Genomic DNA, 22,911 nt, shown 5'->3' with positions numbered 1-22,911 from the left:
GGAAACAAATGTTCAAAAAACAAATAGTATTGATAATTGCATTTTGGTCATGTATAAAAAAAAATCAACAAAACAGAAATCTATGTCATAAATATATGGTGTGATTACACTTTACGTGGAGTTTGGAAGGAAGGTTGCTCCAAACATCTTGGAGAACTGACCGCAGATCTTCTATGGATGTCGCTTGTGCAGATGCTTCTGTCTCTTCATATAATCCCACACAGACTGGATGATGAGCGATCAGGGCTCTGCAGGGGCCGGATCATCACTTCCAGAACTCCTTACTCTCTTTTATGCTGAAGATCATGCTTAATGACATCGTATCTTTGGGGTCATCATTCTGCTGCAGAATAAATCTGGAGCCTGACGGTACTGAATGGTGGAGAAGTATCAAGAACAACATGGTTCTGTATCTGGGCTCCCCCCTCCATTGTGTAACCGACTCTAACAGCACTTGCGCCGAGTGTGTGCTTTACAAGGGGGCTCAGTGGAGGCATGCTTGCATTTGTTGCTCTTTCCTGACCAGCGTATCAGGCTGCTATGGTTCTAGAGCTGCACTCTGTAGTATTCGTTCTCGAGTGCTGCAGTTCAGGGACTGCGATCCGAGCTTCAGTACCCAAGAACGGCCACTACACTTAGAACAGCACAGCGCCATGCAGTGTAGAGCACAGTTTACACCCGGATGCCGCGGGATCTGCAACTCGCTGATCGTGAGGTTTGTCGGACGTCACACCACCACAGATCTGATATGGTTTACCCATTCTAAAACTACACTCATCAGTAGCCAAGTCCTGCACATTCCCCTTTAAGGTGGTGTCACTTTAGAAATTTTATATTAAATAGGTTTTCTTCATGACGGCACTTTAGAGGAATCCCATCAGTGTCACTTTACAGGAGAAGGGCAGGACAATTCGGCATATTGCAGCTCATTTACCACTCAGGATCCCAGGAAAGCGGGGTGACCAGTAAGGTCTGTAGAGCTTGAGAGTAGCATTTCGGTCACTTGCTGGCTCTGGTAATGGGTTAACTCGCCGCACAAATCCCTCCAAAGCAAACTGATGATATCGGCTAACAAAACACGAGGCCCCGGGAGAAACCGGAATCTCTTCTGTGGCTGCTGCACAATGCAGAGATTGTTAGGGCTGAATGATAGATGGCCACAGAGGAGTGGAGAACAGGAGGGAGAAGGTGAAAGGTTTTATTAATAAAGGAAGAGCACATAAAAAACCATCATATACAATGTACAGCGAGCGCACACAATACCTGAGCGCACACAAATAAATAAAACATGGCACCAGAGGTCACTTTTTCTTCAGCTTGTCCAGTTCCCATTGAATAACCTGCAGGAGGAAAAAAAAAAAAAAAAAAAAAAAAAAGGGTAAGAACTTTGTACACAAGAAGATTAATCATTGTTGCACTTATGAGCTTGAAAATCTGCACGAAGGCCATTTCTGTGTGCCCATGACAACACTTCCTGCCTCAGCTGTGCCTGTCACAGTGGTCTGACAGCCCTCTCCTGACTCCCTATGGGTTCGCTTGCGCCCCTTAGAACGCACCCAGTTACACGTCACTTCCTTTTTTTTGTGCTCAGCTCTGTTCACATGTTCGGTTATCATCTGTATTAAAAACTGCATCCGTTTTAAACTGTGCAAAAACCAGATGCACGCTTTAGTTTCCATTTTGCATTTTTTTTTTTTGGAAATAGGATAGTTTCGTTCCGTTTTGGAAAAGAAACGATCATGGCATGTGCAGCGCTTAATAAGATTGGACATGTTGAAATCTCAGTGTCCAATCCTCCTCTCCACTAACAGGGAAAAGGAAAGACACCCTTATACATATCAGATAGTGGAGCGGTCCTGCCAAAATGGACATTGATGTGGATGGCGATTTGGAGCCCGAGATAAATAAGGAAAACAATGCAGCGATGAGTTGTCATAGGGGCACTGGATTAGACTTTCTACGGTCATCAGGCTTGTAACTTTCAGGCACAATTTGGGGAATTTACCCTTTAATTGAGCACTGATCAGGGAGAGGGAAGTCATTGAGACAAGAGCACACAAAATAAAATGCTGCTTTCTCACCACTCTCCTGACACTAAACTGCAGCAGATAGAAGGTAAAGAGCAGAAAGGGACTGCACTAAAGAAAAACTTTTTTCCATCCCTAATCTCCCACAAGAAGTGACAGGAGGTGACGTTAAGCCCCAGCACAGCCCTGGGAAGGTGACAGCTATTTCGCCTAATCGTGGATAGTCCGTGGCCACATGTAAGAGAATAATCCGGTTTCATGTCACAGGGCAGAGAATAAGTTACCAGAAGTTTACTCTTCAACCCCATGTTTTGCGTTGACTTGGAGAAATGTGAATGTTCTGGTCCACTTCCCTCCCGGGTCATCGCTGACAGATCACTGACAGGTTTACAGAGTGTCTCCGCATGACGGAGCTCAGGGAAACAATGAGGAGCAGAGCGGCAGAGGGGACTGTGAGCTGTCCGGGGCGATCACCCCGCCAGCACATAATGGCGGGATCGGCTCATGAATAAACCATGGGCAGTTCTGGCGCCGTGATACAATTACTACATCACCGCGCTCAGAAGGTTTACCAGCCACATGCCAAGTATTCAGGGGGGTATTAAAGGAGACGGAGCGCTGCTTCTGTTAGACAGCTGAACCTTTTACTACAATGCAAGAATAAAAGAAATAAAAGTGCCGATCCGGATGTGAGCTACATGAAAGCAAAGCCGGCTGATTCCAGGACTGTATCCACCGGGATCAGGCATGTGGAATTTTAACATGCCTGATGCTTTGTGCTCACGGGAAGTACGGTGATAGAGGAGGTGTCCGGCTGTGATTTAACCCCCCTCTCCCCATCAGCTGAAACTCCTCCGCATTGGAGGAATATGTCCGAGATATGTAAAGGGTACTTATTATAGAAGGTCTGGGTACAGAGACCCCCCCCCCCCCCCAATCACTGAACAACCTGCTATGAAGCCCCCTGACCTCAATGATGTAAGGATTGCTCACGTCTCTCTCGAGGGAATTCCTTACCTTGTCCGAGGTCTGGCTAGAGATCGGCCATCACTTACAAACATTCGCCGGACACATGGACTCACCTGCTTAACGTTGTTACTTGCAGCTTTCTTCATCTCGTCATGGAGACCTCGTGACGTCTTCAAATCCTATTGACAATAAATTACGGAGATCAACGTACAGACGAGGCCGCAGAACAAACATGGGTATATCCAGACCGGGAACCAGTGACACTGTACATGTAACACCCTCGGACCAGGTGGTGGGGAGCACAGGACCACACGAGAGAAACCAGTCACTATTTATATTCTTCCCCTCTCTTTACTTAGGAGTCCAGTGGGTGGACCTCCTCCAGGAAGGCTGTCAATCGCTGATCAGACTGCCCACCACATTAAACTCCGCTCCTCCTCCCAAATATCATGGGAGACCCACTGCCCCCCACCAAACTTCACATATAGACTCAGAACAGGTTTGGTACCTTCAAGAAGAACTTGGAGATATCGAAAAGCCGCTGGCTGCAGGCCACGTAGCACGGATGCCCCTCCTGGACGCCATGTTTGAGAAGAGTTTTACAAACCACCTCCCTCAGCATCTGAAAATAAAGTATGGAGATTGCAGGAAGGCAGACACAGACCGCAGCCATTATATGGATATTAAACACCTTGGTAACTACAGATTTGCCAGAGTTTTCATTTTCATACTGAAATCACATGTCGTGGAGTAGAAGGAAAAAAGTATAAAAATAAAATTAAACTTAGTGATACTCTATCAGCGTTCATGCATTTCGCTATGGTCCTAGCAGTCAGATTCCTACCTACGATATTGTAGGCCATCAATCACGGTAGCTAAATCTGTACAAAGAGTGCAAAAACATGGACTAACACCTACAAGAAAAATAAAGTAATCTCAGGGGGATTTTGGAGTTTATTTCAATAGTATAAATGAAACTAATCTCTTACCTAAATATGATGCTTCCTGTCTCCACTTTCTCATTTGTTTCATTGTGCATTCTGTGCATATAAGGGTGTGACCGCCCTGTTTGAGTTGGAAAATCCATCCTGTCTGGCCTACACTATTACTGGTGGTTCAGTCCCTCTGTCCTTGTTCACATTTACGTCACTTGACAAGTGGAAAGGTTTTAAATACAAGAGTTAGGACTGTCCCACAAGGGTTGCCGTGACGTGGCGGGATGGCTTCTACATTATTTTGATCAAAATTATGTTAACTAAATACCCTTATTATTACTACCTTCATGCAATTTTTGCAATATATTTTTTTACTTTTTTATTCCAGGATATTTGTTTTGTGTTTTGTTTTTGGTTTTCTCTGTGTAAAGGTCATGTGTTCATATGCAATTACATTTTGCATGCACATTAATTTACTTTTTCTGCTCAGACCCAGTTTCTCATTTGTTTCATTGTGCATTCTGTGCATATAAGGGTGTGACCGCCCTGTTTCTGAGTTGGAAAATCCATCCTGTCTGGCCTACACTATTACTGGTGGTTCAGTCCCTCTGTCCTTGTTCACATTTACGTCACTTGACAAGTGGAAAGGTTTTAAATACAAGAGTTAGGACTGTCCCACAAGGGTTGCCGTGACGTGGCGGGATGGCTTCTACATTATTTTGATCAAAATTATGTTAACTAAATACCCTTATTATTACTACCTTCATGCAATTTTTGCAATATATTTTTTTACTTTTTTATTCCAGGATATTTGTTTTGTGTTTTGTTTTTGGTTTTCTCTGTGTAAAGGTCATGTGTTCATATGCAATTACATTTTGCATGCACATTAATTTACTTTTTCTGCTCAGACCCAGTTTCTCATTTGTTTCATTGTGCATTCTGTGCATATAAGGGTGTGACCGCCCTGTTTCTGAGTTGGAAAATCCATCCTGTCTGGCCTACACTATTACTGGTGGTTCAGTCCCTCTGTCCTTGTTCACATTTACGTCACTTGACAAGTGGAAAGGTTTTAAATACAAGAGTTAGGACTGTCCCACAAGGGTTGCCGTGACGTGGCGGGATGGCTTCTACATTATTTTGATCAAAATTATGTTAACTAAATACCCTTATTATTACTACCTTCATGCAATTTTTGCAATATATTTTTTTACTTTTTTATTCCAGGATATTTGTTTTGTGTTTTGTTTTTGGTTTTCTCTGTGTAAAGGTCATGTGTTCATATGCAATTACATTTTGCATGCACATTAATTTACTTTTTCTGCTCAGACCCAGTTTCTCATTTGTTTCATTGTGCATTCTGTGCATATAAGGGTGTGACCGCCCTGTTTCTGAGTTGGAAAATCCATCCTGTCTGGCCTACACTATTACTGGTGGTTCAGTCCCTCTGTCCTTGTTCACATTTACGTCACTTGACAAGTGGAAAGGTTTTAAATACAAGAGTTAGGACTGTCCCACAAGGGTTGCCGTGACGTGGCGGGATGGCTTCTACATTATTTTGATCAAAATTATGTTAACTAAATACCCTTATTATTACTACCTTCATGCAATTTTTGCAATATATTTTTTTACTTTTTTATTCCAGGATATTTGTTTTGTGTTTTGTTTTTGGTTTTCTCTGTGTAAAGGTCATGTGTTCATATGCAATTACATTTTGCATGCACATTAATTTACTTTTTCTGCTCAGACCCAGTTTCTCATTTGTTTCATTGTGCATTCTGTGCATATAAGGGTGTGACCGCCCTGTTTCTGAGTTGGAAAATCCATCCTGTCTGGCCTACACTATTACTGGTGGTTCAGTCCCTCTGTCCTTGTTCACATTTACGTCACTTGACAAGTGGAAAGGTTTTAAATACAAGAGTTAGGACTGTCCCACAAGGGTTGCCGTGACGTGGCGGGATGGCTTCTACATTATTTTGATCAAAATTATGTTAACTAAATACCCTTATTATTACTACCTTCATGCAATTTTTGCAATATATTTTTTTACTTTTTTATTCCAGGATATTTGTTTTGTGTTTTGTTTTTGGTTTTCTCTGTGTAAAGGTCATGTGTTCATATGCAATTACATTTTGCATGCACATTAATTTACTTTTTCTGCTCAGACCCAGTTTCTCATTTGTTTCATTGTGCATTCTGTGCATATAAGGGTGTGACCGCCCTGTTTCTGAGTTGGAAAATCCATCCTGTCTGGCCTACACTATTACTGGTGGTTCAGTCCCTCTGTCCTTGTTCACATTTACGTCACTTGACAAGTGGAAAGGTTTTAAATACAAGAGTTAGGACTGTCCCACAAGGGTTGCCGTGACGTGGCGGGATGGCTTCTACATTATTTTGATCAAAATTATGTTAACTAAATACCCTTATTATTACTACCTTCATGCAATTTTTGCAATATATTTTTTTACTTTTTTATTCCAGGATATTTGTTTTGTGTTTTGTTTTTGGTTTTCTCTGTGTAAAGGTCATGTGTTCATATGCAATTACACTTTGCATGCACATTAATTTACTTTTTCTGCTCAGACCCAGTTTCTCATTTGTTTCATTGTGCATTCTGTGCATATAAGGGTGTGACCGCCCTGTTTCTGAGTTGGAAAATCCATCCTGTCTGGCCTACACTATTACTGGTGGTTCAGTCCCTCTGTCCTTGTTCACATTTACGTCACTTGACAAGTGGAAAGGTTTTAAATACAAGAGTTAGGACTGTCCCACAAGGGTTGCCGTGACGTGGCGGGATGGCTTCTACATTATTTTGATCAAAATTATGTTAACTAAATACCCTTATTATTACTACCTTCATGCAATTTTTGCAATATATTTTTTTACTTTTTTATTCCAGGATATTTGTTTTGTGTTTTGTTTTTGGTTTTCTCTGTGTAAAGGTCATGTGTTCATATGCAATTACATTTTGCATGCACATTAATTTACTTTTTCTGCTCAGACCCAGTTTCTCATTTGTTTCATTGTGCATTCTGTGCATATAAGGGTGTGACCGCCCTGTTTCTGAGTTGGAAAATCCATCCTGTCTGGCCTACACTATTACTGGTGGTTCAGTCCCTCTGTCCTTGTTCACATTTACGTCACTTGACAAGTGGAAAGGTTTTAAATACAAGAGTTAGGACTGTCCCACAAGGGTTGCCGTGACGTGGCGGGATGGCTTCTACATTATTTTGATCAAAATTATGTTAACTAAATACCCTTATTATTACTACCTTCATGCAATTTTTGCAATATATTTTTTTACTTTTTTATTCCAGGATATTTGTTTTGTGTTTTGTTTTTGGTTTTCTCTGTCTCCACTTATGTCCTCCTCCTCCCTGCTAAATAATTCATAGATGCCCATTGTCTGGACAGAAGGGGAGGAAGAGTGGCAGAGCCTAGCTAGGTGATTAGGTGGCTTCCTAGGAATGTTTTCTCATTCCAGTTGGAAGCACGGCTACACTGCTCAGTACTGCCGTTTACTGTCCTCTACGCTGATGTGGTTACACAGCACACGCAGAACTGAGGAAACCCTGCTCTCCTGTCTGTGTATTGGAGAAAATCATAGCTGCTAGTCTACACCCACTAACTAAGACAGACAATTGAAAAGACTAAGATAGTCAGGAGAGGGGAAACTGGTGAAAAATGCAGGATGTAAGTCACAATGGCCAGCAATAGTGTTAGTCCTCATACACACACACACACACACACACACACACACACCAGCTTATTCTGGAGAAAAAAAAACAAAACACTTTAGATAAGTAAGTTTTAGTAGCAAGTTTGAACTTTTAGCATAAAATGGTCAACCCCATGAAGCTTGCAGCGTTGGTGCCATAGCTCGGGTACAGTACAGGGCCATCCATCAGCCGTATGCACACAGCTGCCTCTCCTGAACACATAACTAGGCCCATTGTTATCCACTGATCCAGAAAAGCAGTAACTGGGTCAGATCTAATTATGGGGCCAGCGGGGTCCACGGAAAACAATGGGAACTAAGTGACTGTGATGGGGGCTGTGGACATTCACACTGCAGTCGGCATTTATAGATTCACCTTCTGATACAGAATGCAATAGACTAACAAACCGAAAATCATCACAAAGCGCACACGTGTGATATCAGAGCAGGTGGGGTCCAGCGAGGTCTCCATAGAGGCCGGAGGGCAGGTTATGGAGCTAAACGCATGTACACAAGGAAGGAGACCGGACAGGGGTTACCCCGACTGATGGCTACAACTGCTGGGACCCTCACCACTCTGAACAGGGCACAGAATGGAGTCATATTCAAAAGTGGGAGCTATCTCCGAGACCAACCACTATGGCAGCTCTGATATCTGGACTGTAAGGAGCCGCGCAGCAGGCAAGGAAGATTCCTACTGAATGACAGCAAGCAGAGATCTCACGACACAGGAACAAATGATACAGAAAGTATATTGGAAAATTGGACAACTTTTTGGCACTAGATTGCTAGAAGCCAGCTCAAAAATCACTGTTCAAACCAAGCACAGGCGCTCCATGCATCATGGCGGGGTTAAACAATTAGGTACACCTTTCCACCTGCTTGTTTTCCCTCTGTCTCTGAAGCCAGGAGGCTGTCAAAAAAGGAGGAGGGCAAACAGAGGGGATGACCAGCAGGTGGGAAGGTGCACCTAAAAAAGACTGACCCCATCATGATGCGCCAAGTGCCATATGCTGGGTTTGAACCGTGATTCTAAGCTCACAAAGTCTCTAAGTGCAACTTCCCACCTACTTGTTTTCCCTCTATCTCCCCTCGGACAGCTCTGGCTTCATAGAGCCACAGAAGGGTGGAGATCGGGGGAAAACAAGCAGGTAGAAAGGTGTACTTAATTGTTTAATCCCGCCATGATGCACGGAGTGTCTGTGCTTGGTTTGAACAGTCCATCTGAGCTAAGAGAGTCCCTGAAAAATGGTTTTCAAAGATCATAAAGAAGAATAAATAAATATAAAGTTCTATTATATAAATGTAGAAACATCTAAATGTTATCAGAGCCTAAAAGTAGTCATGTATGTACACAGTGACTGCACCAGCAGAATAGTGAGTGCAGCTCTGGAGTATAATACAGGATGTAACTCAGGATCAGTAATGTATACACACAGTGACTGCGCCAGCAGAATAGTGAGTGCAGCTCTGGGGTATAATACAGGATGTAACTCAGGATCAGTAATGCATGTACACAGAGATTGCATCAGCAGAATAGTGAGTGCAGCTCTGGGGTATAATACAGGATGTAACTCAGGATCAGTAATGTATGTACACAGAGACTGCATCAGCAGAATAGTGAGTGCAGCTCTGGGGTATAATACAGGATGTAACTCAGGATCAGTAATGTATGTACACAGTGACTGCACCAGCAGAATAGTGAGTGCAGCTCTGGGGTATAATACAGGATGTAACTCAGGATCAGTAATGCATGTACACAGAGATTGCATCAGCAGAATAGTGAGTGCAGCTCTGGGGTATAATACAGGATGTCACTCAGGATCAGTAATGTATGTACACAGAGACTGCATCAGCAGAATAGTGAGTGCAGCTCTGGGGTATAATACAGGATGTAACTCAGGATCAGTAATGTATGTACACAGTGACTGCACCAGCAGAATAGTGAGTGCAGCTCTGGGGTATAATACAGGATGTCACTCAGGATCAGTAATGTATGTACACAGAGACTGCACCAGCAGAATAGTGAGTGCAGCTCTGGGGTATAATACAGGATGTAACTCCGGATCAGTAATGTAATGTATGTACACAGTGACTGCACCAGCAGAATAGTGAGTGCAGCTCTGGGGTATAATACAGGATGTAACTCCGGATCAGTAATGTAATGTATGTACACAGTGACTGCACCAGCAGAATAGTGAGTGCACCTCTGGGGTATAATACAAGAGGTAACTCAGGATCAGTAGTGACATTTATCACTCACTCTCCTAGTACTGAGGTAATACACCATTTGCCTCACTCATTTTCCTTTTCATTCTGTTTCTATCCACAGGTCTTAGGAATACAGAAAAGGAAGTAATTATGTTTTAGCCCCCAGTTAACTCCTGCAGACCTACATTGAATTGAGTGGAACAGTTGTGCAATTTTGCACCCTGCTCCACTAAGAGGGTCCCTGTTGAGCCAGATTTTTGGGATCGCTGGAGGCCCAAGCAATTGGATCCCCAGTGATCAGCTTTCAATTACAGTTCCCTTCTAGTGTCATCTTAACACATAAGGCACGTGCGCACACACACACAGACAACCAATATCGGCGGATCAGCCGACAATCTTATTGTGCGTGAAGGTCTCCAGACTCTTCTCTGACAGCACGTTGGAGGATTGAAGGATTTTCCTACGGCCCGACCCATTTTGTTCTTTGGGAGAAGAGCCGCTGTCTAAGGAGCCGGGTCTCAGAACACCGGAGAGCTCGGCCGGGGAGGATGTTCTTTCTCAACTGAGTGGAAGGTGAGCACAAGTTTGAGTGGTAGTATATTAACCCTTTAAAGTCACGTACATGTCCAATATCAAGAGTCCAGATGAAAAGGTCCCCAGACATCTTACCCGATTGTGTTTCTGTGACCTGGACTCCTTGACCTCATTCTCGGGGTTCACGCTTTGCTTCGGCTGGGTAGGTTTACTACCTAAAGATGCCCCCCGATCTCTGGATCTTGGTCTGGCGCAGGAGGACGTCACTGGGGCTACACTTTCTGATCGAAGTCTGGTTATTTTAGTACTCGGGCCGCTGCCTTCACTAGCCAGGGACAACAAAGAGTCCGAGCTTTCAGATTTAGCAAACCTGGAAACAAGAAACAGAAAAAGGTCAAAGTGAGTAACCCTTCATCACCATCTCCCCGTTTCTTTCAAGAAACAATCGTTTTTTATTTTTGCATAGTCTTAGCCATTATTAGGACTTTTTTTTTTTCTTTCCACAAAAATGCGTCAGCGTTTCAAAGTAAAGTCTACACTCCTCAATATCGAAACTGATAAAAAAAAAAAAAGTGGTGGAATTCTGGAAATCACAGGACGGACAGACTTGTTACTGATGTGCAAAAGATGGGGAAAAAAAATGTCGTATGAGAACCATGAGCAGAAATCCTGGCACTTACAGCCTCTGTTCTGTAGAGATTAATGCCCTTGTGCAAATCAAGATCCTCTGCTGGCAGCTCCTGTGTAACCACTGACCTACGATGTCTCCCATTGAGTACATCAGGGATTAGTCCGGAGATGCTGCAGCCATGGGAGCAAGACCAAATTATTGTCTCGCTGAGCTGTTAGTGTAGCTGGTATGAAGACTAGAGGGGTCCGGCTACCAGACATTATACCACCCCACACCATAATCCCGGGAGCAACATTCCTCGTGAAGGAGCGCAGCCCATGTTGTCTCCAGACTAATCTCAGCCTATTACTGCATTCAAGACAAAAGCGGGACGCATCACTCAAGAGGTTAAAAATCCAGTCTTCAGTCTCCATCTGGAGACCATGCTGTCAACGCCATGAAGAGAGTCACCAGGAATTACTCACTGGGATTATGGTGTGGGGGGACGGGACATTATGTACTGTAGTCGGACCCCTCTAACCTTCATTCAAGGCGCACTAACAGCTCGACGTTACATTGATTTGATCGTGGACACAAGCGAACAGTAGGAACCAGGAATCTCCAATTATTGGGATCACTGGGGTTCCCCGTTGTCAGACCATGCTAATATCCTTTATATGATTTGGTGTAATAGACTGAATACTGACTTTACCTTTTGCTTGCAATCAATCCATCCAGGTCCCGGCAGCGGCGTTTGAGTCTCAGCGAGTCGGCGCCTTTCAAGGATTCTCCATCTGGCACACTACCCGGCTCAGACAGGACGGCAGGGGAAGGAAGAGGACTCAGGGCAAAGGGGACAGGACAACATTCGCGTGTGCAGGTCGTCTGGGTTTCGTAGCGAATAAGACGAGACTGCAGTTCGGAGAAAGCCACATCCCGATCCAGAGCTTTTCTGTCATCGAGGCAATATCTGACCGGGAGAAAGAGATTCTGTTATAGAAGCAAAGACCGGATGTGGAATCATTAATGTGACGAGCCGAGAACAGCAATCTCACAGGAGTGAGCACCAACATTAGACGGCCGACATTCCCCTCCAGCCCTGTGACATAAGCTTTACATTCACATGAACAGAGTATTTTGGCATGCGCCATAACCGCAGTCTCCGATCCAGCATATATGCATAAATAAATAAAAATTATATTATGTTTAAAAAAAAATTTATATATATATATATATATATATATATATATATATATATATATATATATATATATATATATATACACATACATACACACACTCACTGGCCACTTTATTAGGTACACCATGCTAGTAACGGGTTGGACCCCCTTTTGCCTTCAGAACTGCCTCAATTCTTCGTGGCAGAGATTCAACAAGGTGCTGGAAGCATTCCTCAGAGATTTTGGACCATATTGACATGATGGCATCACACAGTTGGCGCAGATTTGTCGGCTGCACATCCCTGATGCGAATCTCCCGTTCCACCACATCCCAAAGATGCTCTATTGGATTGAGATCTGGTGACTGAGGAGGCCATTTGAGTACAGTGAACTCATTGTCATGTTCAAGAAACCAATCTGAGATGATTCGAGCTTTATGACATGGCGCATTATCCTGCTGAAAGTAGCCATCAGATGTTGGGTACATTGTGGTCATAAAGGGATGGACATGGTCAGCAACAATACTCAGGTAGGCTGTGGCGTTGCAACGATGCTCAATTGGTACCAAGGGGCCCAAAGAGTGCCAAGAAAAAATTCCCCACACCATGACACCACCACCACCAGCCTGAACCGTTGATACAAGGCAGGATGGATCCATGCTTTCATGTTGTTTACGCCAAATTCTGACCCTACCATCCGAATGTCGCAGCAGAAATCGAGACTCATCAGACCAGGCAAGGTTTTTCCAATCTTCTACTGTCCAATTTCGATGAGCTTGTGCAAATTGTAGCCTCAGTTTCCTGTTCTTAGCTGAGAGGAGTGGTACCCAGTGTGGTCTTCTGCTGCTGTAGCCCATCTGCCTCAAAGTTCGACGCACTGTGCGTTCAGAGATGCTCTTCTGCCTACCTTGGTTGTAACGGGTGGCAATTTGAGTCACTGTTGCCTTTCTATCAGCTCGAACCAGTATGCCCATTCTCCTCTGACCTCTGGCATCAACAAGGCATTTCCGGCCACAGAACTGCCGCTCACTGGATTTTTTTTCTTTTTCGGACCATTCTCTGTAAACCCTAGAGATGGTTGTGCGTGAAAATCCCAGTAGATCAGCAGTTTCTGAAATACTCAGACCAGCCCTTCTGGCACCAACAATCATGCCACGTTCAAAGGCACTCAAATCACCTTTCTTCCCCATACTGATGCTCGGTTTGAACTGCAGGAGATTGTCTTGACCATGTCTACATGCCTAAAAGCACTGAGTTGCCGCCATGTGATTGGCTGATTAGAAATTAAGTCTTAACACACAGTTGGACAGGTGTACCTAATAAAGTGGCCAGTGAGTGTGTGTATATATATATATATATATATATATATATATATATATATATATATATATTTATATTTTTTTTAAACTTGGAGCAAAAACATACAACTACCATATGGTTGTGTGAACTTTAACTTTTGGATAAGCTGCGAATTACTAAAAGAATGAATGTTTAAAAAAGCAAAAAAACAAACAAAACACAAACAATGGATTAAAATAAAAATTATATTTTTTAATAAATAAAATTTACGCAACCACTCAACCTATCCTATGTTGTAGCTCTAGTCCCACCCTAAGGCAGACACAAGTTATATTAAAATTGTGTACGATGGCGAATATGAATAAAAGTCTATTTACGGTACCATTATATGATAAAAAATAAAATAAGTTCTAGCTGTTCATTCATTTCCAGTATGGATTAGCCAAACTGACCCTTAAAAGGAGTTTTCCCAGTTTCAGAAAATTCCGGTCACTGTAGGTCCAGTGCAGTCTCTGTTGCTGTTCCCAGTATCCATTGTCTGCAGTGCTGATGTCACATCAACAGCGCTGCAGTCAATCCGTAACCACGGCGACTCTGTTCTAGTAGACAGCATCAGGTGCTTAAAGCTACTAGAAGCTCACAGATTGTCTGCAGCACAGTCAATGGGATGTCAGCGCTGCAGACAATAACAGCCATCCGAAACAGCAGTGGAGACTGTTGGACCCAGAGATGGTGAGAAAAGATGCTTTTTTTTTTTTTTTTTTTTTTAACAATCTGTAGCCAGAGGAACTGGAAAATGCTTAATATCCTGAATGTAATTTGTACATTGACCAAAAAAAAAATTTCTTGCGATATGTGTGGGGGTCAAGTGTCGCCCCATCCTTACATGGGACTGCACCGACGACGCCAGCTTGGTGTGTAACAAAAGTCAGCTGTTACTTACTCCAATCCATGGTAATGACACTCTGAGGCTTTCTCAAAAGGCAGAGATCTCAGTTTCCGAGGTGTAAGTTCTGGAGTCAACAGGAAAGCGTTATTACTGGAAGACAAAAAAGGGAGAGAAACTCAGGAACAGTTCTCCTGTATATACGCATTTTGTCTTACACCAGGTCAGCCATTGTTCAATTCCTGCATTAAAGACAAAACTTGCACTGATCGCCTTTTACATCCTCTGCCGCACTGCATTGTTGGCTGCTAATGAGTCGACTGTGAATCTATTAGCGAGCTCCTTCTGTCACAAGGGATTATAATCAATGTCTTTTTCTAAGCTCCTTTCTGCTGCTATATGACCACATCAAAGTCGTTTGTGCCAAGAAATGCTACATTTTTAAAATCCATGTCAAATGTAAAAACACCTAAATGCATTTATGTGTCTCAGTGGATCAGAAGTGGGCACCTCGGTGCCGTCCAGGGCTCCCAGCAGTCGGATTTTCACCACTGGGTAGATAAATGACATTTGATTTTGGGTGGATTTGTCATTTCGGCTCCACTCTGAATAAGGTGACTTTCTGCTTGGTCCGGACGCCCTGGCAGACAGATGACATGCTTTATTCGGTTACATCCCAGAGTGAACAATACCCAAGAAGACTAATCTCCCAGATGATCGAGGACTGCGTCTGCCCGGCTGGCAGAGGACAAAAGTTCTTATAAATCTTGTGTCCGACCCAGATTTACAGCGAGCACTGCTTTTTAGGGGTCACGTTCCTCGGCCAGGCCCCTGCATCTCCTATAAAAGGGGCTCACATGGAGGTCGTTGCAGAGTACGGAGAGCACAGGATTTGTCACGCGAGCGAGGACGGGTTCAGCAGAGTGGAAATAACACTGTGGGCTTAGGAGAGGCCACAGGGGGTGAGGACTATTGCAAACCCATCTCCTAAGATGGGACAGTTATGAGGCCCAGCTTTTCCTAAGTAAAAGGAGCCTGACATCCTACAGATCTTAAGGTACTGTCACACTTAGCGATGTACCAGCGATCCCGACCAGCGATATGACGCGGTCAGGATCGCTGGTACATCGCTAAGTGGTCGCTAGTGAGCTGCCACATAGGCAGATCTCACCAGCGACATCGCTGGGGACGGGGGTCGCTACTTACCTGTCACACCAGGCGATCCTGCGTCCTCCCGCCCGGCTCCACGCGTCGCTCGTCCTCACAGCAGGAAGCGCCACAGGAAGCTGACGACGAGAAACAGTCCTGAACGTTCTCGCGCGATCAGCGATAACCAGCGGGGGAGCCGGTCGCTGGTAAGTATCAGACACAGAGATATCGCTAGCAATATCGCTATAACGTCACTAGTTATAGCGATATTGCTAGCGATATCTCTTAGTGTGACATGCCCTTTATAGTGGAGGGTCCCAAACATGACCCAAATATCCCCCCCCCCCCCCCTTCCCGCAGGCATATGAGCAGCCAGACACAGCAATCAGTTCAATCATACTAATAAGAGACCCAAATATGGACAACCACCTTCACACAGAGGGGCTACACTGCACTTTCCGTTCACTTTAGACCCCCGAGTTATTAAAAAAAGTTCATCGTATAAATTTTTTTTTTTTTTTTTTATGCACAGTCTTAAATGAGCAAGAGTCTCACAAAATATGGACATTCTGCAGATCCAGAGTCTGGACCCCCCCCATCATTCCAAAGAATAAGAGGGGATGCAGATAACACTCCATCCAGATCTATGTCCCCCCCCCCCCCAACACAGCAAACCTACAGCACAGATCTGCGACATGGCCGCATTCAAGTGAATGGAGCCGCACTGCAATTCCCTGCACAGCAGATCTTAGGAGAACGCAGTAGAGACTGTCTGTGAGAGTCACATCCCCTCCGGCAAAGCTTTGCTCACTTTTTGGAGAAGCTGGAGTCAAAAGTCACACACTCTTTGTGGTTGGTGAACAAGGCATGACAGCCAATCCAAAGTGCTTGATGAATTCCCCCTTTTTTAGGCTATGTGCCCACGTTAGCGTTTTTAAACGCTCAGGAAACGGATTCCCTTCCCAGAAAACGCACGTTTCTTGCGCTTTTTTTTGCACAAAAGACGCGCGTTTTTGATGCATTTTTTCCCGCGCGTTTTCTGGGAACATTGGAAAAGGCTAAAAACACTCAGTGATGCGGAAAATAATGAGCACGCTGCGTTTTTAGCCGCTAAGCGATTTCTGAGCGTTTAAAAATGCATGCATTGGCACAAAAAGCCAAAAACGCATGCAATTTAATGTGAAGCTTCTTTTAAGCGTTTCTGCAGCGTCTGAGCCGGCACAAACACTGCGGAAACGCTTAAAAAAAACGCAACGTGGGCACACAGCCTGAGTATTACTGCAGTGAAACGCACAGTCTAAACTCGGAAACTTCATGATCCAATCCAAAAAAAAAAAAAAGAGTCAGAAAAGTGACCGATGTAAATATCAACTTCCACAGCATCATCTAGTGTCCACAGTGAGGAACTGCAGCTATGAGCACCACATTTGTGAAATCACAAGTGTAAGATAAGCTACTGTATATCTTGTTATATCTTACTGGACTCTTACTGGACAAGTGAAAAGGCTATAATAAGTATGTACGCATATACACACACACACACACACACACACACACACACACAGAAAAAAAAAAAAAAAAAATAATTATATATATATAAAAATTGTAAAAGGAAAGAAATTCTAGTTTGCCACCCATAAACTTCAGATTTTTATTTTGTCACTGGGTTGTGCGAGTTCTTATCAAATTGCCTTCATCATAAAGTCTAGTTGACTGCAATTCAAGAAAGTCTCAGGATGGGCACAATCTGCATACTGCATCTTAAGGATAGAAAGCTGGTGGCTGTTGCTGTGACAATCACACCAGCTGGTGACACCATGATACAGGGGGCAAAGTGCCATGAACTAAGACCATTCCATTAGGACGTACGGAGAGCACATGACAGAAGAATCAGGCAGCTAACACAACGTGATGGCAGGCGCTGCCCTTACAGCATTAGACTAGAGGCGCTGCTAGGAGCCGATGTCCTCCTTCTGCAGGTAACTCCGGGCTCTTACCCTCTCTGCAGCTGCAGAGGTTGGAGCTCCCCGCTGGCCGCACCTTGTGGAGTAAAGTACTTCAGTAACTCCTTGGCATCCAGCACAGTGACCCCTTCCTTCTGAATGTCCTTCCGGACGAGCAGCTGATCTGCTGCACTGGAGAGAATAGACGCCCTGGGGAGAAGTGGAGAAATCAGGAGCCGCCGACATGGAGGACACAGCACCAAAACTATACACGTACACAGACCCCAAACCAGGCGTAAGCCAGTTATACAACATGAAGACAGAAGACCCCCACAAGACTATGCATTACCCACAATGCCATTTTCTGTGAGAATAACTCCAGTCCTTATAAAAGCTGTTACAGAGTCTGTCATTACTACCTCTTGTTGTCGACATTCCACCGTCTCACTGCTCTAACTGTAAAGAACCCTTTCCTGTTCATCTTCCGGAATCGCCTTTCTTTCACCTGTAATGAGTGCCCCCTGGTCCTTAGTATGGTCCTTGGAAGGAATAAGTCTTGTGCCTTCCTTTGTGCTGACATGTAAATAAGATCTCCATTGAGACCTCGGGGCTCCCCCCACTGCTCCCTTGGGGCCCTCACTGCAGACTCTCTCTCATCCAGATAATTTACTAAGTACAAAGACTCCGCTTTCTGTCTGGTAGCCATTTCTTTTTTACTCTTGTGCATAGAATGTATGCATCAAGTGACGTTCTACAGGAGCGGTCCTAAAGGCTGTCTGAGTAATGGTAACTTTACCTTATTCTTCTCTTTATTTTCTCAAAATTTTCCAAATTCTGCAGAACATTTCTTTCAGGCCACTCAGACGAGTTCATGTGAAATAAGGAGCTTTTATCAGACCCTTAAAAAAAGAAAAAAAAAAAAGAAATATGAATACAACAATACACCGATGAATCCAAGAAATAGAGCAAATGCCACAACTACACAGTCCAGGTAGCGCTCACTGACCTTTTTGGTATATAAGTATATATGTCAGTAGTATTTTTTACTCGACACCCGTCTGTTCACAAGGCCCTTTTCTCAAAATATGTGCAGGTCCCACAAGTGGGACCCCAACCTATCAGATTTTTGTCATATCCCATTACATATTTTGATGATAGGAGGGTACGTGCGGTGCTTTAAATTCATTGCAAGTCAGTCAGGTTATGTGTCATGAATGTCAGATAATTTAACCCCTTCTCACCATTTACCTGCAAGGGGCACTCTTTCTACGCTTGCTTCAAAGTCCTGGCTGCTTAATTTGCTCTCAAAATGTCTCAGCACGCATTCTCGGGTTAGCTTTAGCAAGGTCTTTAAGGAGTCCTCATTGACAGGGATGGACAGCTGACCGTCTTCTTGGGTTTCTTAAAGAACCAAGGGAAATAGAACAAAATGTCACTTCCGCTGTGTTAAAGACTTACTCGTGGATGAACAAGGACGGGAGGTCAGGGGGGGTGCCTGCGTCCCCTCGCTACCATATTTTTTGAACTACAAGACACTTTTTTCCTCCAAAAATGTGGAGGAAAATGGGGATGCGTCTTATAGTCCAGATGTACCTGCTCGGGCTGTGGTGGGGAGGTGGGGGAGTGGCATCGGCGGAGCAGCGGGTCACAGGAGGCAGGAGACGGCTGCTGCAGCTTAAGTCTGTGCCCATTGGAGTGGAGGGCAATGAATATTCATTTCTCTTTAATAGCATCCTGGTAGGCATGGCCCCATTCTTATCCTGGTATGATTGACCCCCCATCAGAAAAATAAAAAACAAGACAAAAGTGTACACTTGCCATCTGCGCTCCCATGCAGCATTTTGTTCTGGTGCCAGCAGCTGATGTATGATTGTAAGCAGCACAAGGCAGGGACGTCATGCGCTGCTTGCAAGCCAAATGTCAGCTGCCGGAATACTCACTGATCTCCACATCAGGATGTCCCTGCCATGTGATGCTTACAAGCATACAGCAGCTGCAGGCATGGGAACAAGACGCTGCGAGGGAGCGCAGGAAGGCAAGTGTAATTTTTTTTTTTTTTAATGTTTCTTTGATGGGTCCCTGCAAACCTGGACAGGGATGAGGGATGCCCCCCGATGCCCTCCAGGACAGGGAAGAGGGGGGAGGCTCCCCCACGTGCCCTCCAGGACAGGGAAGAGGGGGGAGGCTCCCCATGTGCCCTCCAGGACAGGGAAGAGGGGGGAGGCTCCCCCACGTGCCCTCCAGGACAAGGAAGAGGGGGGGGGGTTCCCCCACATACCCTCCAGGACAGGGAAAGGGGGGGGCTCCCCCATGTGCCCTCCAGGACAAGGAAGAGGGGGGGGGGCTCCCCCATGTGCCCTCCAGGACAAGGAAGAGGGGGGGGGGCTCCCCCATGTGCCCTCCAGGACAGGGAAGAGGGGGCCATGCACAGCAGGATAGCGATGAGTGGGCCATGCACAGCAAGATGGGGATGTTAAGTACAGAATTGACCACATTTTTTGCTTAAAATTTTTTTTTCCCCCAATTTCCTCATTTAAAACCTAGCTGTGTCTTATTTGTCCAAAAAAATACAGTACTTACGGAGATACTTATCCACAACTAAAGCCTGAGCCTGAGCCAAACACTTTTCTCTCTTCATAAGGTGATCACCATGGAAAACAGGGAGCGTCGTCACCGAGCCAAAATCTGGGAAACAAAAGAAAAACTCACTTAATTCTGCTTCTTAGGCTACTTTCACACATCCGGTGTGTGGGGTCCGGCGGCGTGCGGCGAAAAGCCGGGCCGCCGGATCCGGCCTGCAGCCGTGACACCGGATGTGTGTGCGGCGAGATGATACTGCTCGGACATTATTAAAGGAGCCGCAGGACAGAGGCAGCCAATGAGACAGCTGCTGAAAGGGAGGTGAGGGGAGGAGAGGATAGGAGAGGGGAGGGGGGTGGAGAGAGAGAGACATGGGGGGTTAACATTAGTGTCCAGGCAAGAGAATCTCTCTCTCTTGCTGGGCACTTGTGGGTTTAACCCCACAGAGAGATCTCTCTCTCTCACCCAGACACTGTGAGTGTTAACCCCACAAGTGCCCGGCGAGAGAGATCTCTCACAAGTGTCCGGGTGACAGAGAGAGATCTCTCTCTCTCTCGCCGGGCACTTGTGGGGTTAACATTCACAGAGTCCGGGCATGCGCTGTGGAAAAAGCCGGTCCGGCGCTGCAAAAAAACGTTACATGGAACGTTTTTTCCAGACGCCGGACAGGCTGTTTTTGCCGGATGAGGCAAAAACCAGATACGCCGCATAGGTATCCGGCGCGATGCGGCAATAATGAAACTGAATGGGGGAAAAACCGGATCCGGTGGCAACCGGCGCCGGATCCGGTTTTTACACTTTTCGCCGCATCGCGCCTGATGCTGAAAACCGGATGTGTGAAAGAGGCCTCAAAAAGGTGCCTTCTGGGATCTGTCAGTTCTCGTTAATTGCCCAGCCAGGGCTGGAAAAGACTTCTGTGCGATACATGCCGATACCTGGCACGTAGGGGACAGATGTCACATCAGATTCACTTTATAAAGAGGACTCCTCATTTCAGCAGATAAAGTTTCATCTTAGCTTTTTCTTGCTGAAACTGGCACTTTGCGGCTGTCGGTAATTCTCAGCTGCCCAGTAGACTATACAAGGGCCACGCAGTAGGTTCTTACTTGAATCGTATGTGTCGGGTTTTTTCTGCAGCCTTCGATGTAACAAGACAAGAGACGCTGCGCCATTAATCTGGCTGGCGGAGTGAAGCATTGTGGCTTTGCAGACTCCATTGTCTTTGCCTTGAATTAGGAAATAGTAGCTGCAGTACTCCCCTTTCAGCTCAATCCCGGGCGCTGAAAAAGAAATTATGGTGGTTAATAGCTGAAGTCAGAGCTGTATTCACACAGCAGTGAACGCCGGGGATTCAGGCACATCACAGGGAGGGGGGAGCGTGTCCACAGTGATCAGCTCACCGGACCCCCATCGTTATGTGACGGGGATACTAGTGTAGATGTAGTAAGCAAAAAGTGTCATTTTTTCCCCTCATCAATATTAGACAACAATGCTGCAGAAAATCTGAGAGCTGAAAACGGTGCCTCTGTATAGCAGTTCTATCACATGGCCGCGACTCTGCGCAGGTGAGCGCTTCTCCCATTTACTTTGGTTCTGAAAATAGCTGAATGTGTGTGACCCGGTTAAGTGATCAGTGCACCGTGCAACCCTCAATTACCATGGGGTGCACACCCTTTAGCTTGATTGACGATACTCACTTGCCCAGGGTGAGCACAACCTTAAAGGGAACCTGTCACCCCCTTCCAGGCGTTTTTAAGTAAAAGAGCCACCTTGTGCAGCACTAATGCTGCATTCTGTCAAGGTGGCTCTTTTATTTAGCGTCCCTTCCACCGCCAAAACTATCATTTTTAAAATTGGTCAGACATACCTGAAGTTTGTCAGGGGGGCTGGTCTTACCCCCCCCCCCCCGGACACAGAAGCCTCCCATACGTCAGTCATGTCCTGCTTTTGAATTTGGTGCCGCCTGCGCAGCGTTCATCTCTTTTTCGCACCTGCGCTGTAATATTCTGACGTCATGACAGGTCCTTCTGCACTGCTGCCCTGCTCAGCTCCACCCCTCCTGGTCACATGGCGCTGACGTCATCACAGGTCCTGCTGCACCACTCCTCTGCTGAGCTCCGACCCTCCTGGTCACATGGTGTCACATCAGGTGATGTCATAGGACGGTCAGTGCTAACTGCGCATGCCCAAGAAAGAATATTACAGCGCAGGAGCGAGAAAAAGAAATGAACGCTGAGGAGGTGGCGCCAAATTCAAAAGCAGGACATGACTGACGTATGGGAGGGGTAAGACCTGCCCCCCTGTCAAACTTCAGGTATGTCTGACCAATTTTAAAGACGATTATTTCTGCGGTGGATGGGACGCTATATAAAAGAGCCACCTTGACAGAATGCAGCATTAGTGCTGCACAAGGTGGCTCTTTTACTTAAAAACACCTGGAGGTGGTGACAGGTTCCCTTTCATGGAATCACAAGTGCACACCGGCACCGCTGGAACTTGGTGGTGCACTTGTGTGTGCTCCTGACCAGCGGCAGCTCGCAAAAGCCGACACCAGTGTACCGAGTGTCTACCACAGTCAGGAGGGAGGATGCAGAGCGTGCAACAGAACTGCTTCAGAAAAGAGGGGAGGAAAAAAAAAAAAAAAAGCATTGAACACAAATGAATGAACAGAATCAGAAAAATGTGGATTTTAGTTTAGAAACCCAAGTGTAAAATCCCTGCCAAATATGCAGTGTGTGAAGCAGAGTGCACACGTACTGGAAATGTGGCAGGTTTTCCATGCGGATGTTTGGGAATAAGATCCATAGAATCTTAGTGTACAGTGATTATTTGGGGGTGGGCACGCTCTCGCTGTATAGTCACAGGTAATCACA

General features: G+C 45.2%; 1 protein-coding gene across 1 annotated transcript in view; it reads right to left on the bottom strand.

The window, feature by feature from the left end:
• Nucleotides 1-1,182: 1,182 nt before the first annotated feature.
• Nucleotides 1,183-22,911, bottom strand: part of MTBP (MDM2 binding protein) — a 34,727-nt gene continuing 12,998 nt past the window's right edge. Inside the window, exons 12-22 of the mRNA XM_073590270.1 lie at nucleotides 21,145-21,318; nucleotides 20,039-20,143; nucleotides 18,707-18,859; nucleotides 18,255-18,357; nucleotides 17,513-17,668; nucleotides 14,424-14,519; nucleotides 11,714-11,971; nucleotides 10,527-10,761; nucleotides 3,505-3,618; nucleotides 3,110-3,175; nucleotides 1,183-1,340 (exon numbers count right to left, since the gene is read on the bottom strand). Of these exons, the coding sequence (XP_073446371.1) occupies nucleotides 1,302-1,340; nucleotides 3,110-3,175; nucleotides 3,505-3,618; nucleotides 10,527-10,761; nucleotides 11,714-11,971; nucleotides 14,424-14,519; nucleotides 17,513-17,668; nucleotides 18,255-18,357; nucleotides 18,707-18,859; nucleotides 20,039-20,143; nucleotides 21,145-21,318 (1,499 nt within the window). The 3' untranslated portion in view covers nucleotides 1,183-1,301. The remainder of the gene's footprint in view (nucleotides 1,341-3,109; nucleotides 3,176-3,504; nucleotides 3,619-10,526; nucleotides 10,762-11,713; nucleotides 11,972-14,423; nucleotides 14,520-17,512; nucleotides 17,669-18,254; nucleotides 18,358-18,706; nucleotides 18,860-20,038; nucleotides 20,144-21,144; nucleotides 21,319-22,911) is intronic.

Source organism: Dendrobates tinctorius, unplaced genomic scaffold (assembly GCF_039654945.1).
Source record: "Dendrobates tinctorius isolate UK_male_01 unplaced genomic scaffold, ASM3965494v1 ptg000116l, whole genome shotgun sequence".
In the NCBI taxonomy this organism is placed as follows: Eukaryota; Metazoa; Chordata; class Amphibia; order Anura; family Dendrobatidae; genus Dendrobates; species Dendrobates tinctorius.
The sequence above is the reverse complement of the archived record's forward strand: the minus strand, read 5'-3'. Positions and strand labels throughout refer to the sequence as shown.